At 43.8% G+C, this 15,391-nt stretch overlaps 1 protein-coding gene across 4 annotated transcripts in view; it reads left to right on the top strand.

The window, feature by feature from the left end:
• Abcc12 (ATP binding cassette subfamily C member 12) overlaps positions 1-15,391 on the top strand; it is a 66,730-nt gene that overhangs the window by 29,852 nt on the left and 21,487 nt on the right. For 2 of the 4 annotated variants that reach the window (XM_042693441.1, XM_042693440.1), the window contains 8 exons: positions 909-1,043; positions 1,390-1,465; positions 1,544-1,615; positions 4,851-4,940; positions 5,616-5,719; positions 7,781-7,978; positions 9,391-9,617; positions 12,375-12,512. In XM_042693441.1, the coding sequence (XP_042549375.1) occupies positions 909-1,043; positions 1,390-1,465; positions 1,544-1,615; positions 4,851-4,940; positions 5,616-5,719; positions 7,781-7,978; positions 9,391-9,617; positions 12,375-12,512 (1,040 nt within the window). Of the gene's footprint in view, positions 1-908; positions 1,044-1,389; positions 1,616-4,850; positions 4,941-5,615; positions 5,720-7,780; positions 7,979-9,390; positions 9,618-12,374; positions 12,513-15,391 lie in introns of all 4 variants that reach the window. The other 2 variants (XM_042693439.1, XM_042693438.1) reach the window with 1 other exon arrangement.

Below are 15,391 nucleotides of genomic sequence, written 5' to 3'. Positions count from 1 at the left end.
CCCTCAGGAGTCCTTATATGAGTGAAAATCATAGTCCCAGCCCTAGTCCATGTTTGAAACTGACTAACTAGCATATGACCCTAGGCAAGTGCTCACTGAATTTTCTCCTAGGCTAGGTCACAGAAATATATCTCCCCAAGGTCATTTTAGCTCACCTTTTACATTTGATATTGGAAAATGCAGATGGCCACCAGGTGGCACCAGAATCCTGGCCCAGCCATTCCTATCCCTAGTGTGGGAGGAGAGGAGGGAGCCTGAACTGAAGCCCAGGGGCTCTTCCAGAACATTTCTCTGCTTTTATTCCAGCGGCTCCTGACTGGCTGGGCTGGACAATCACTCTTCTATTTACTTGAGAAAATAAATTAAACGAGGCTAGTCACTGCTGATAGCTAATTTAGGATTGATTCCTGGGAGATTGCCTAACAAAGCTGCCTAGTAGCTGGAGTGAACTGGGGGTTCTGGTCTCAGAAAAGGCTTCTCCAGGAAGAGAAGATGCATGCCCTGACTCAGGGAGAATAGGGTGTTGGGCTGTAACAGTCTTAGGGTTTCTCAGTTTCCCCATGTGGAAAATCAGCTGACAGTGAACTGCCTGCCTTCTTGGGGCAGGTTGAAAGACAAGAGATGAGATTAAGCTTTGAAAAAGGTAGAAGATACTGTGCAAAGGTGAAAGCCTTCTGGAAAAAAGATTTTGTCAGAAAAAGATCTCAAGTGGACATTAAGAGCCAGGCTGTTCCTGATTGGGCTGTTTGGGGGAATGTACAGAAGCTAGCCACTAATGTCAACAGTGCCAACATTGAGAACCTTGTTCTGGGTGAGCCCAGGAAACTGTGGTGTGAATCTGGTATTGGGCACACTGTTCTCTCTAACAAAGCAGAAGTTCAGAGTAGGTTACTTTACTCTCTGTACAGTTTTTAGAGTACTGTGATGAAGTCATTTTGTTAGAAGATGGAGAGATTTGTGAAAAGGGGACCCACAAGGAGTTGATGGAGGAAAGAGGGCGTTATGCAAAACTGATTTACAACCTCCGAGGGTTGCAGTTCCAGGTAACAGCTATGCTATCTGGGCAGGGGTAGGATGGGGGTGGGAGGGAGATAGGGTGGGGGTGGAGCTGGGAACCTTTCCTTGTGATTTTTTTCAAAAAGTTATGCCATTTTGTTTTCAGAAGGAATTTCACTTTGTTTTTGTCAGTATTGGGGCTGAACTCAAGGCCTGGGTGCAGCCCTTGAGTTTTTCCACTTGAGGCTGGTATTCTACCGCTTGAGCCACAGCTGGAAATAAGAGTCTGTTAGACCTTCAAGCCATGGTCCTCAGATCTCAGCCTCTTGAGTAGTTAGGAATACAGGTCTGAGCCACTGACACCCAGCTTTAGGAATTTTACTTTATCTCCAGGATCCTGAGCACATTTACAACACAGCCATGGTAGAAGCCCTGAAGGAGAGCCCTGCCAGGAAAGATGAAGATGCTGGTACAGTCAGACTTAGAATCCCACTCCTCCTACTGCCCTTGGCCATGAATGGACACAGACCTCTATTTCTCATCTTAGTTTCAACTCCAGGAGATGAGAAAGTTGAAGGAAAAGAACCTGAAACAGAATCAGAGCTTGCAGACATGAAAGGTATTTACCATGCTTTCCCTTGGTCAAAGAACCATAGAAATATAGTGGGTAGCTATGGGTGGAAGGGAAGTGTGCCGCAGTGAATTTCGTTCTGGGCATCTAGAATTGGCTGGTAGTGTGAGCCTGTCATGGTGAATCTTCATTGTTGATTCAATTGGATTAAGAGAGGCCTACATAAGGAAAGCACACCTGTGAGTGTATCTGAAAGGTTTTCAGAAAGGATTAACCAAGGAGGAAGCTCTACAGTGGCTGTGGGCAGCACTGCTTTATAGACTGAGGGCACAGATGGAACAAAAGGAGAAAGAGGAGGAAGACTGCTAGTGTGTGCACTCTCTTTCTCTCTACTTCCTGGCCACCATGAGGTGAGCTGCTCTGTTCTGCAATGTCCTCACCACCATCATGGGCTGAAAACACTGACACTGAGCGGAAGAATATCCTTCTTCCTTAAATTGTTATCACAGGTGTTTAGCCCCAGCATTAATAAGTCTATCAGAGCCTCAGTACAAATTCTAGCTCTATCACTCACTCGTCTTGTGACCTTGAGCAAGTTGCTTGACCAATCAGAACCTTAGTTTCTCAATCATAAAATGGAGAAATGACAGACCAACCTCCCAGACCCCTGCAAACTGCAGGGCCTGTCATCCAGGAACATTCAATAGTTGTTATTAGCTGGGGAGCTCAAAGCAACACATAGGAATTGAGTAGAGAAGAAAGCAAGCACAGGAGCTGTGAAAAGGAAGGAAGCCAAGTGAGAGAAGGTGATTAATTCTTTCAAAAACTAAGCTCTCAACATTGTACTAGTGCTGGGTACTAACATAGGCCAGGGAAAAATGACTGTGTCCTCAGGATCTTGCCATCTAGTTGATGTCCTGTGAAAATGGGAAGCTGTAGGGAAGTGTGGTAAGATTAGAGGGGAATTGAGATGGGAGTAACCAACAGGACACAAGGGCTTCACAGTGCAGGCTACCTTTGAACTTGTCCTTCAGGATGTATAGGAATTCTCCTAGGACAGTATGGTGAGAGGAGAGGAGATGGTGGAGAGCTTAAGGTTGAGAGCACAAGGAAGCTCCAAAAAGGCAAGGAGTTGAGATGAGCCTGGTAATGGCCAGTATGGTGAGGTCACCTGTCCTCCTCCCTCAGACTGCTGCCTTCCCTCCCTCTGTCTATTCCCATCCCTAAGTGCTGACTCTACCTTGTGGTAGGTCAGACACTCATAGGACAGGGGTCACATTTCATCAAAGTACTCGCACAAAGTGGGGTGGTTTTTTTCTTCTTCTAGATTTAGGCTTCTGATTCTCATTAATAAGTAGTTGGAAAAAAATCCCCCAAACTTAATGCATCTTGGTCAGGTGTGGTTCCACACACTTATAATCCAGCACTCAGGAAGCTGAGGCAGGGGAATGGAAACTTTGAGGCTAACCTGGGCTACACAGCGAGACTGTGTCTCAAAAACCAAGATAAAGAGAAGAAAAAAATATCACAGTACAGTTCATCAAATTTAAAATGCCATATTTTTTTTTAAAAAAACTCTGTCGTTTCATGTAACACAGAAAAAAAATCTCTCTACCAATTAAATGATATCACCTACTATGGAATGGAAAGAACATCCAGATTTGGGGAATGTTAAAATACGAAGGGGAAAAAGTCCTTGAATCAATTAAATTTGGCAGCACTAATTTGCTGTGACATATGCCTGCACATTTGGAGAGACAACTTATTTTTACGGCTCCAAAGTCTTTCTGGGTTGAATGGAAGTACTCAGACATGCTCTAGCTCTAAAACATACCCAGGAAGATGTTTCCCTTCCCTTTCAAACAGCCACACAGAGTCCATGCAGCAGCTGACCCAGAAGGACATGAGCTCTGGGAAGATGGGAACAGCTCCCTTACTCACCTTGGAAAAGACAATGCGGGTGCCCTTGTTGCTGTAGTGCATGCAGCTGGACTCCCCAATGCCACCTCTGTACCCCTTGGCCTGGGGCTTTCTCTAGTAGACACACATCAAAATGGGAAATTAACCTCTCCAAAGTCTTCCCCAGTGGCCAGGAGGAGTTGTGATAGGAAAGACATCCCACAACATGTGAAGAAGCTCTGGGGTGAGGTCTCCACAGGCTGAGAGAATCAGCCAGGCTCCAATTGTGCACTGGGCTTGCTGGTTTGATGATAGTCCTTTTACTGTTGCTTTCCCTCCCTCTTGTACTAGATCCCAGTCAACTATAATCACCCCTCAATATCCTCAGGAGATTGGCCCCAGGACTCCCCACAGATTCCTAGTTCTTCAGGTGCTCAAGGCCCTTGTTTATATGAAGTGGTATAGTATTTACTTGTAACTGATGTGCATCTGCTTGTATACTTTCTATCATCTCTATTTGACTTCTTTTTTAAATATAGATTCCTTTCATTTTTTTATTAAAAATTTATTATCTTTGAGTAGTTACACAAAGGAGTTTCAAGTTAGTTTGTGAGTACAATTCTTTTTGTTTTTGTTTATTGTTTGTTTTTGTCAGTCATGGGGCCTGAACTCTGAGCCTTGGCGCTGTACCTCAGCTCTTCAACTCAAGGCTAGCACTCTACCACTTGAGCCACAGTGCCACTTCTGGCTTTTTCTGCTTATGTAGTGCTGAGGAATCGAACCCAGGCCTCATGCATGCAAGGCAAGCACTCTACCACTGAGCCACTTCCCAGCCCCAGTACAATGCTTTTTTTTTTTTTTTAATCACAGTCTGCCCATCTCTCCTAACCTCACCCATACCCTCAATTTACCTGGCTCTATTTTCAAATATGTACATGGAATATTGTGACTACATCCACCCTTCCTCTTTCTAACCATTCTACTTCTAACACTTAACATGACACATTCCTTGGGGACTAACAACAAGAAAAAAGTCTGTGTGTTTAGCATAAAGGCCATGGTTTGCAAATGTTTTCAATCTAAGATTGGCTATGTCTGCAGATGCATAACCCATGAACACTAAGAAATCTGCTTCTGAGAGAAAGATTAACATGACTCTTCAATCTCCAAGGCCAAATGCATAGTAGGAGCTTAATAAATGTTTCTCAGAAGACTGGAAGCTGCCTCCTTCCCAGGGCTGAAATAAGAATCAAATCAAATCCAGTTGCTTAAGCCTGGAAGGTTGAAAGCCCTGGGCAAGTGGAACAAGTGAAGAGAGGTGTGCAGAGGGGCAACTGAGGGTATCTTAGCCATGAGGGCCATGGGCTTGTGTTTGTTTCCATAGCTCCTGAGCACCAGCTCATCCAGACTGAGTCCCCCCAGGAAGGAATTGTGACCCGGAAGACGTATCACACATACATTAAGGCTTCTGGAGGTTCAGTATAAACCAAGTCTCTTGACTTAATTTGCATTTGAAAAATCTGTTCTTAAACTGTTGGGTTCATATTTTTATGATTCGTTTAGCAGTTAGTTACTCTCTTTTTGTGAGGGCTGTTTATCAGAGCTTTATTTTTTCCCCCTTTAAAAACTAAAGTCTGATAATACAGCCTTTTAAGTGGGATCATATTTTGTTTATCTCCATTAAAGCTTCCCAGCTTGGTTTTATTGGAGCTGAGTGGGCAGCGGGCACAGGCCAGTGATGGCTCCTCCACATGCTCGCTCTCTGATGGCTAAGTACAGTAGCTATCAGCTCAGCACCGTCTTCCACATGAGGTGCCTATCTCTCTCCAACAAGATGGGATTTTTTACTGGTTTGATTTTTAGAGAATATGGAGTCACTTCTATGGAAGTTTTCATTGGAGATATTTTCCAATATGTCAGACGATGTGAACCCATTTTCTAAGCAGGTGGGATACATGTTCTTATTGGGGCTTAGGGGGCCAACATCCAGATAGCTTTAATTAGCCTGTGATGTCTGTTCCTAGGGGTGGGAACCCTTTTCCTCTAGGCTTTGAGTTTCCCAAATTCCCAGGGTTGAACTCTGAGGGAGGTAGTCTGAGCCACCCCCTGGCATCCGTAACCGCCACAGACCTTGCCCTTCCTCTTGCAGGGTATCTCCTCTCTCTCTTTGTAGTGTCCCTCTTCTTCCTGATGATGGGCAGCTCTGCCTTCAGTGCCTGGTGGCTGGGTCTATGGTTAGACAAGGGCTCACAGGTGAGTTGCCCTTTAGCAAAACTAAGTCTCTCTCTTGGAGCACAGAGGTTGCTGAATGGAGGTCTGAGTGTGTCCAGCAGCATGTGATGAGCTCATTATCTCCCTTTGATCCTTTTCATGAAGAGGAAGTCAGTTACTTATATTACACGATTCAAATTCCTCTGATCCCCTGCACTTTTTGTTTTCCAGACAAGCAGGGCATCTGAATGTTCACCTGCCATCTGCAGTTTTTTTTTCCCTACCGAACTCAGAGCCTTATGATGCTCATTTGGCTTGTTCACTCTACCACTTGAGACGTGCACCCAATCCAGCATTTTGCTGGTTAATTGCTGACTTTCCTGCCTGGGCTGGCTTTGAACTGAGATCCTCCAGGCCTGAGCCTCCTGAATAGCTAGGATTATAGGTATGAGACATAGCTGCCTGACTCCATCTACAGATCTTAAAGTACTAGCTAATAAAAACCATGCAGTCAAGTACAACACATGGGGTCAGCTCGTGCAGTGTATTTAGCTCAGCAATCTTAGTCCTGACAAGTGGCAGGATCAGGCTGGGAAAACCTAACTCAGATTGGTGCTTCTGTCCTCTGAAGAGAATTGCCATATTGTCATGAATATTGCCAAATGCCTGAAGGTTCTACACTGTTTGATCCCCAAAGCCACCACCACTGCAGGAATGGGAGATGGAAGACTCAGGCTCTGTCCCTACAAATGCTACAGGTTGACTGGGACCTGTTCTCTAACCTCCCAAGGCTCCCGTCTCATACTGGGCAGGATTGATGGAGTTTACCTTCCCTGGAGCTTGCTATAATCTCTCCCAGCTGCTGGCCAATGATTTCCAAGCTTTTTTTGGAGCCCTGGAGCAATGCTGTGGGGGGTTCTTGCCCATTCTTCAAGAATACATTTTGTTACAATTTTGTTGCTATGACAACCAAACAGGCTATATGAAGGAGGCCTGGGGAAGGGAGAGGCTGTTGGGTACAGCTTTCTGAGGTCATTCCCCAGGGAGGAGGCTACTATGTGGTCTGCTCTGGGTAGTTGTGTCTCTGGATTCTCACTCAGTCCAAAGAACCCTCTCCTTGGAAAATTCCAGTAGGGGGCTTCTCCAGCAGGCCACTGAATATGTTACAATGATGGCAGAGCCATCACCTGACACAGTGGGTGCCACCTACAGTCCTGGGAAAGGTCTTCAAGCAGCTGAGCCTTCCCCCCTCCCTCCCCCACTCCTCTCCCTGAACCAGAGATGGATTTGCCTTCGCAAATGCTAATCTATCAGCCACCTCTGGTTTACATTTCCTCTATTACTGTAATCAGCAGAATGGCATTTAGAAGAATGATGTTTGTTTACTCCCCAAAGGCCCACTTGACTTTTAACACACAGCCTCCAGAAAAATGAAACTGCCATTTTTCTCAGAAGGAAGAAAGATAGCCTCTCCCAGAAATGCTGGTGAAGTTGTAACCTCTCCCTGGGCATGATGAAGCCATGATTTCTTCAAAACATTCAAGAATACTCTGTATTAACTAGGTTCTCTCTTCCCCAACAGGGACCCCAGGATAGTGTGTGCCAGTACCCTCACAGTTGGCCCTTAGAAAAAACAGAGAGGGGCTACAGAGCTGGCCTATCCTACAGAGAAGCCCATCCTCTCCCCTTCCCTCCCCTTCCCCCCACTGAGGAATCCGTGTTGTTGGAGACTGGTCCTTGATTTCCTGTCTTGCCTTAGGGTGGCTCAGTCAATCCCTTGGAGTCCAGACTCCTTCTTGATGTTCTGCATTCAGTATTACTTCTGTTCTCCAGAGGCACAGGTAGCTTCTGGAATAGCTGCCCCATACTTGTTTGCTTTTATTTTCCCTATTGACTATGCTGTGCTTCCAAATCAGCTTCCCCTGGAAAGAAACCATGCAAAGTTCAGAGGTCCTCTGAGGGAGCTGATTTGATTTTTATCAACCTGACTCATCCTTTACAATCATGCCCATGATTTTAGTTTCTTCTATTTGGAATATTCTCTTTCTTCTGACAGTTTCTCCTGATGCCAGCTCTTAAGACTTCTCTTATTTTGCTCCAAAGATCATGTGCGGGCCCCATGGCAATAAGAGCACGTGTGAGGTTGGTGCCATCATGGCAGGCACTGGGCATCACATGTACCAGCGAGTGTACGCAGCAAGCATGGTATTTGTGGTGGTGTTTGGCATCATCAAAGGCATCACCTTCACCAAGACAGCACTGAAGGCATCCTCCTCATTGCACGATAGAGTGTTCTATAAGGTAAATCTAGAAGTGCAGCAGGCTCATCTCATTAGCCAGTCAATGGGGCTTTATGGACCCTACTGTGTGTCACACACTGTGCTGGGCCTTGGGGACAGAAGAGCTTCTTGGAGCCTCTCACATGGGAAGGGCAATTATGGAGAGCTGCAAGGCTACAAGCATGGACCCTTGGGCTAGTCTGGGGAAGTTTCCATGAAACAGAGATGTGCAGGCCAAGAAGAAAGCATCTTTGCTCTCAGGGACCTGACTAGGCAGGCTGCTCAGAAGTACTTCTGGCCCCATCTGCCTGCCTTTGCTGTAGTGGGTGTCAGCCATTGGCTGCTAGGGCCCTCATCAGAGTGTACAAAGAGCTTCACTCTTTGGGGATGCAGAGACAAAATGGAGCTTAAGTTTCATTGCCTTGGAATACAAGAGCAACCCCTTCCCTCCACTGCAGCTTACCTCCCAGATTTAGAAAGGAAGCCTGACCTGCAGGGCACCCCCTACAGAAGACAATCCCCACACATGCTCTCTTGATGGCTAGAGGAATTGGGGAGAATCCAGGCTCAAGTACTTCCTTCCTGCCCTGCCCTGTCCTCCTCTCTTCTTCCCTCCCTCCCTCCCTCCCTCCTTCCCTTCCTCCCTTCCTCTACCCTCTCACTTCTTTTCTTTTCTTTTTTTTATTGTGAATATACTGTACAGAGGGGTTACAATTACATGGGCAAGATAATGGGTACATTTCTTATCAAGCATTGTAGCCTCCTCCTTTGTTTCCCCTTCCCATCCCTTCCCATCCTCCCCCCGCTCCCCCCACTTCTTTTCTTTTCTTCTTTTTTCTTGGGGTGGTCCGGTCGTGGGGCCTGAACTCTGGGCCTGGGCGCTGTCCCTCAGCTCTTCAGCTCAAGGCTAGCGCTCTACCACTTGAGCCATAGCACCACTTCCGGCTTTTTTCTTTTTGCTTATGTGGTGCTGAGGAATCGAATCCAGGGCCTCAGGCATGCAAGGCAAGCGCTCTACCACTGAGCCACCTTTCCAGCCCCTCTTTTCTTTTCTTCTTTTCTTTCTGCTGGTACTGGGGCTTGAACTCAGGGCCAGGGTGCTGTCCCTTATATTTTTCATTCAAAGGTGGTGCTCTACCACTTGAGCTTCAGCTCTAATTCTGATTTTTGGGTGGTTAATTGGATGTAAGAGCCTCATGGAATTTCCTACCTGGGCTGGTTTCAGACCATGACCTTTATGTCTCAGCTTCCTGAGTAGCTAGGATTATAGGCATGAACCACCAGCACTTGGCTATTCTCAGTTTCTTTAGACTGCCTGGTACAATGGGCTATGCTATACTCTTGAAAAAAGGGCAAGACTGTGCCTGTACTTCCAGCCCCAGGTTTACTAAACACTCAGCTGGACTCCATTTGACTCTCTGCTTTTATCCACAGATCTTAAAGAGCCCGATGAGCTTCTTTGACACCACTCCTACTGGCAGGCTAATGAACCGCTTTTCCAAAGATATGGACGAGCTGGATGTCAGGCTGCCATTTCATGCGGAGAACTTTCTGCAGCAGTTTTTTATGGTGCTGTTTATTCTGGTGATATTGGCTGCTGTGTTTCCTGTTGTTCTTTTGGTCCTGGTTGTCCTTGCTATAGTCTTCTCCCTTCTTTTACGGTAATCCTATACACTGTTTTAAAAGGAGAAATTAACCACACATACACACACACATATACACGTCTGTGCACACTCACATGTGCACAGTTGATGTGTACAATGGCCAGGAATCAGGTGATATTGACCACTTTTGCTGTAAAGTCAGTTGATTTTTTTTTATACTTACTAAAGTGCTTTTTTCACCCCAGAGCAACGCTGAGACATGGATATTATTGAGAGGTGAAATCACAGGTCTCAAGCCACAAAACTAGTAACAAAAGTTACTGGCTCTCTGATGATTGTTTTCTTTTGCATTAGAACTTAAACTCAGAATTTGTCCCTGAACTTGAACTCAGCTCTGTCTCTGAGCTTTTTTGCTCAGAGTGTTAGTGTTTTACCACTTGAGCTACAGCTCCACTTTGGCTTTTTGGTGTTTAATCCTGAGATAAGAGTCTCACAGACTTTCCTTCCCTGTCTGACTTTCAACTGCAATTGAATTCTGCCATTCCTGTCCTAGAGAAGGAGGAGGAACTTCCATTTTAACAGTTAGTTAGAGAAAGGCCTGCTTGTATCTGGGGGTCCTGCTGAGGCAGTCAGTTCACTCCCATCTGGAGGAAGTAGGAGGGTTTATGTTCTCTGCTTCCTAGGGGACCCAGCTCTCCCATCCTCTTCACACCGTGGCAAAGAGAGAGTTCTCAGCAGGCAGCACGGGGGTTTGGGGTAAGGGCAGAGGGTTACAAACTAGAGCTCTAGCTCTGCCACCAAATTTGCTGGAGGGCTTTGGAACAATCAGATAACTATTGCAGACCCTAATTTGTTCTTCTCCAAATTTTATCATCACTAAGAGGTAAGCTTCATGGTTTCAGAGGGTTTGGTGAGGGTACTAACCAGGACTAGACGACCAATTTCTTGAAAACTGGAATGCAATGTTATAGAACTCAAGTCCTGGGTGAGAGTTGACAGCACCAGACATAGGTAGCACTAGTAGGAGCAGAAGAGAGGCAGGTTCAGGTACATCTGCAGGGAGAGTCACAATTGATGGATTTTTGGCTGTTGGGCCAATGGGAGGGGCTGAGGATGTCTCAAGTGGGAACCAAGGTGCAGGTGGTATGGGGGAAGAAACAGTTTGAATAAACTGTATGGTTTGGGATGATTTAACTTGGAGGATGGAGCCAGTGGATGATGGCAATGTGGGTAGGGATGTGAAGGGACTGGAGAGATGGATTTGGAACCAGTAAGGCATCTGATGCAGTCATGGGAACAGTATGGCTGGCTTGGGAGTCAGGAGAGCTGGGTTTTCACTGCAATGCTCTGGCGGCTTTGAGAAAGGACATAGGGCTTCAGTTTTCAAACTCAACTTTATTGTAACAAGAAAATAATTTCTGAAAAACCTTTACAAAGAGAAGGCACACGATGGATGACAGTATGCCAGGCATTTGTTTGCATCTGTTCCCCTATTTATGCTGTTAATTGATTTAGGCAAAGCTTTTATTTCTCTGCCTGTGTACTACTCTTTTCCTATAAAGATAGGAAAAACCAGATTTGGTTCTGGCTGAATTATCCAAATCTTTCCAACTAATATACTTAAGCTCTGAGCTAGTGAGGTCCCTATCTCCCCTCACTCCTTTGGGTTAGTTTTAGCCCTGAACCTGGAAGAGACAATAGATTCTCTTCTGGTAGCCAGCTAATGTGCATGCTGAGACCACTGGTCTCTTGCATGTCAGGGATCATGGGCTTCCACATGGGAAGACCACATCTTGAGAGATTTTGTTTTGTTTGTGTGCCAGCCCTGGGGCTTCAACTCAGAGCCTTGGTGCTGTCTCTGAAGTTTTTTTTTCTTTCTCAAGGCAGCACTCTACCACTTGAGCCACAGCTCTACTTCTAGCTTTTTTAGTGGCTAATTGGAGATAAGAGTCTCAGACTTTCCTGCCTGGGCTAGCTTTGAACTGCAATAATCCTCAGAGTTCAGTTTTCTGAGAAGCTAGGATTACAGGTGTGATCCACGGGTGCTCAGCTGAGGGTTTGGTGTTAAAGTCTGGGGCTATTATGATATTTGCTCAAAATTACCTTTGCAAATAAAGGCCTTCCTGGCACTGGTGGTTCATGCCAATTCAGGAAGCTGAGATTTGAGAATCTGTTTAAAGTCAGTCAGGGTTGGAAAATCTGAAAGACTCTGATTAATCACCAAAAAGCAGAAGTAGAGTGGACTCAAGTAGTAGAGTGCTAGTTTTGAGTGGAAAATGCTCAGGGATAACACCCAGGCCCTGAGTTCAAGCAGAAAGGGAAAGGGAAAGGGAAAGGGAAAGGGAAAGGGAAAGGGAAAGGGAAAGGGAAAGGGAAAGGGAAAGGGAAAGGTAGGGGAGGGGAGGGGAGGGAAAGGGGAAAGAGAAGGACTTTAGAAAGCTAAATGCTGGCAGTTGACTAGCAGGATTCCCTCTTGGTTAGCATAAATCTCTCTTCCCCTCGTTGGGCAGCAAAACATATTAGCATACACTCAGGAGATGCTCTGGACCAACATTTCTGGTTTACAAAGACTACAAATGCTATAGCATTTCTGTTATAAGACACACTGGGGTCTGAGAGCAGATTAACTAACTACCTCTCAACAATAGGACAGGACATCCATCCTGTGGAGCAGTGACACAGCCACATACGCTCTCCCTTAGATGTCATCATCTTGGAGTTACCTATCTGGGGAGTGGCCAGAGCTCTCTGTGCAGAGGGTGAGTTTGCTGAGATCTTACTCTGGTCCTCTTGACCCTCTTGTTCTCCTTGCAGTATTTTCCACCGAGGAGTGCAGGAGCTGAAGCAGGTGGAGAACATCAGCCGGTCACCCTGGTTCTCCCACATCACCTCTTCCATGCAGGGCCTTGGTGTCATTCATGCCTACAACAAAACAGAGGACTGCATTAATAAGTGAGTCATTGGATGATCTCTGCTCCAAGCTCTCTCTGCCTCATGATTGGCCCTGAGTGGGAGGTCGTAGACTTATCTGGCCCTCAGTGGACAGTTCTGGGCTGCTGGGGTAGCCCATGGGCTAAGGACTAGCATAATTAGGTCCAGCATACTAAGACACTTGGCTCTATTCCCAGCATCTGGAGCCTTCAAAGATGTGAAATAGTAGAGAAAGCTCACTCAGTGATGGCTTTGCTTATGACTTAATATTTTCTTTTTTGTTTTTACTCTAAAAGAGAAAATTGTGCTCAATTCAGAAAAATAGGAGAGGATACAAGAAGAAGAACATTACTTACTCAGGCCTCAACTCTAACACTGTTCATGTTTTCATGTACATGTTGGATTCCTAATTCAGAAATCTGGAATCTTACTAGGAGCTGGTGGCTCATATCTATAATCCTACTTACTTGAGAGACAGATTTGAGGATCGAGTTTTGAAGCCAGCTAGATCAGGCAGGTTTGTGAGACTCAATTAATACTAAAAAGCTAGAAGTAGAGCTGTGTCTCAAGTAGTAGAACACTAATCTTTAGTGAAAAAGCTAAAGGATAATGCGTAGGCCCTTAGTTCAAGCTCACACACACAATCTGAAATCTGAATGTCTCCAAAATCTAAAACTTTTTGTGATGATACCTAAGTAATGGGCTACAGTCTAAACACATGAACAAATAATATACTGTATAAAAATCATCTACAGGATATGTGGATATGGTATAAATGAAACATTCTAGAACTTTATGTTTAGATGTGGGTCTCAGTTTCAAATGTCTCATTCTACATATATAAATATTCGACAGTCTAAAAACATACAAAATCTGAAACATTTTTGGTCTCAAGTAATCAGATAAGTCATATTCAACCTACGTTTTTTTTCCCCAATCTTTTCCTGTTTTCTGGTTCATAAGATTTTCTTAAGGACTTATAATGTTTTTTTATTTTAAAAAATATTTACTTGTTTATTTTATTTTCATCTTTACTTGTACAAAGGAGTTGCCATTCAACAAAGTAGTATATGAATAAGATGAATCTCAATGTCACTGCTTCCATCATTTCCCCCTTTCCCTTCCAACTCCATTCCTTTCCTCAGTTTTCTTCATTTCGTAGAATATGCATTGAATTTTTATGACTTCATTCCCTCTCCCTTCCTTTCTTTATTTGTCTGTCCCTCTCCTTGATAACTCCCCTCTTTTGAGTACTTGTTTCCTGGTAAAGACTACTTATTTAAAAAATTTTTTGTGTTAGTATTTATTCTTTGTAGAACTGATTTTTATTGTTACTGTTTTATTTTACTAAGCAAATAAACCAATTTTCTTCTCTTTAAATACAGGGACTAGATAGGTTAGTAAATTCTCTGGAATCTTCCAGCTCCAAACTTCTAAACTATGTAGGAAGAATGTATCAAACACAATAGGCCCACTGTAGTAAAAACAAAACAAACAGGAAAAACAGCCCTACATCTGGGAATCTTTTAGATCTTTTTAAAAATTGTTCTCTTCATTTATCTACCCTCCATCTGCTTGACAAGCCCCTCAGCCAACTGACAAAATATGTTTCAGTTTTCTGGTATTTATTTTTTATTAAATGATTGGTTAGTTGTTCTGAGGAGTTACACCATTGGAATCCTCCCTGAGTCTACCATAGTCAATTTGTATGTATATATGCATATGACCCTGCATATGCTTCACATATATTTATAATTTATATCTATTCTCCGCATATGAGAAAAAATGTGCCTGAGCCTGAAGTACTTCTTTTAACATGATTTTCTACATAATTTCCCTGGAAATGGTGTGGGTTTTTTTTTCTGATAGATAAATAAAATTTCATTGAAAAATTCCATTGTATATTCCACATTAAAAAATTCATTCATCCATTGTAGGGCATTAAAAACAATAAGTTGGCTATGGTAAAGTGTAGTTATGATGAATGTCTTTACTGTATCATGACTTGTAATATTATGGATGAATAGTAGTATTGTTGGACATAGAGTACTTGTATGTTGAGTTTTTTGAGGTATCTCCAAACTGGCTTCCATAATGTTTATACTAGAAAACATTAGTAGTTTACATCAGTAAACTACATTACTTTACACTAGTTTACATTCCCACTAACAATGTTGGGTTCTTCTTTTCCCACATCACTGCCAACATTTTTCTGTTTGTTGTTATTCATGTACATCTGGGGATCTTAACACAAAAACTGTGTTACAGTTTGTGTTCACAATCAAGTTAAAATCTGATGAAGGTCTCTGGGGTAAGGAAAGAGAATTCTCCAAATTTAGACAATTTCTTTCCATCTGGAGCTTTTCCATCCCAAAGGATAATAAGAGAGAAGAGGAGAGAGAAACATGGTGAACCCCTTGGGAAATTTACACTGCTCAACTCTAGCCATGAAAAGATACACATCATTTCTGTATGCTCATTGGCCAGACTTAAGGAACATAAACTCACCCAGATGCATAAGTACTGGTGACTATAGTCCAGTTTTGTCTAAAGGAGAGAATGAAAATAGAGTTTGATGCATCTATGGAAAGTATCTGCCACATCTACTTTTATTTCATTTTATTTTATTTTTGTTGTACTGGTACTAGGGCTTGAACCTAGGGACTTATGGTCTTGCTTGGCCTTTTTCCCACTTAAAGCTGGAGATAAGTCTCATGGTCTTTGCTGCCCAGACTGTCTTAGAACTGTAGTTTTAAGATCTCAGCCTCTTGAATAGCTAGGATTATAGGCATGAGCCACCTAATAAATGGAACAGTGCTGTTCTATTTTGAAAATGAGCTTACATTAGTTATACAGAGGAGGATTTCATGGTTACATTTCATGTTTACGGTATGTTCCAA

Source organism: Dipodomys spectabilis, unplaced genomic scaffold (assembly GCF_019054845.1).
Source record: "Dipodomys spectabilis isolate Male_0828 unplaced genomic scaffold, ASM1905484v1 ptg000165l, whole genome shotgun sequence".
Taxonomy (NCBI): Eukaryota; Metazoa; Chordata; class Mammalia; order Rodentia; family Heteromyidae; genus Dipodomys; species Dipodomys spectabilis.
Note: the sequence above shows the minus strand (reverse complement) of the source record. Positions and strands in the feature narration are given on the sequence as shown.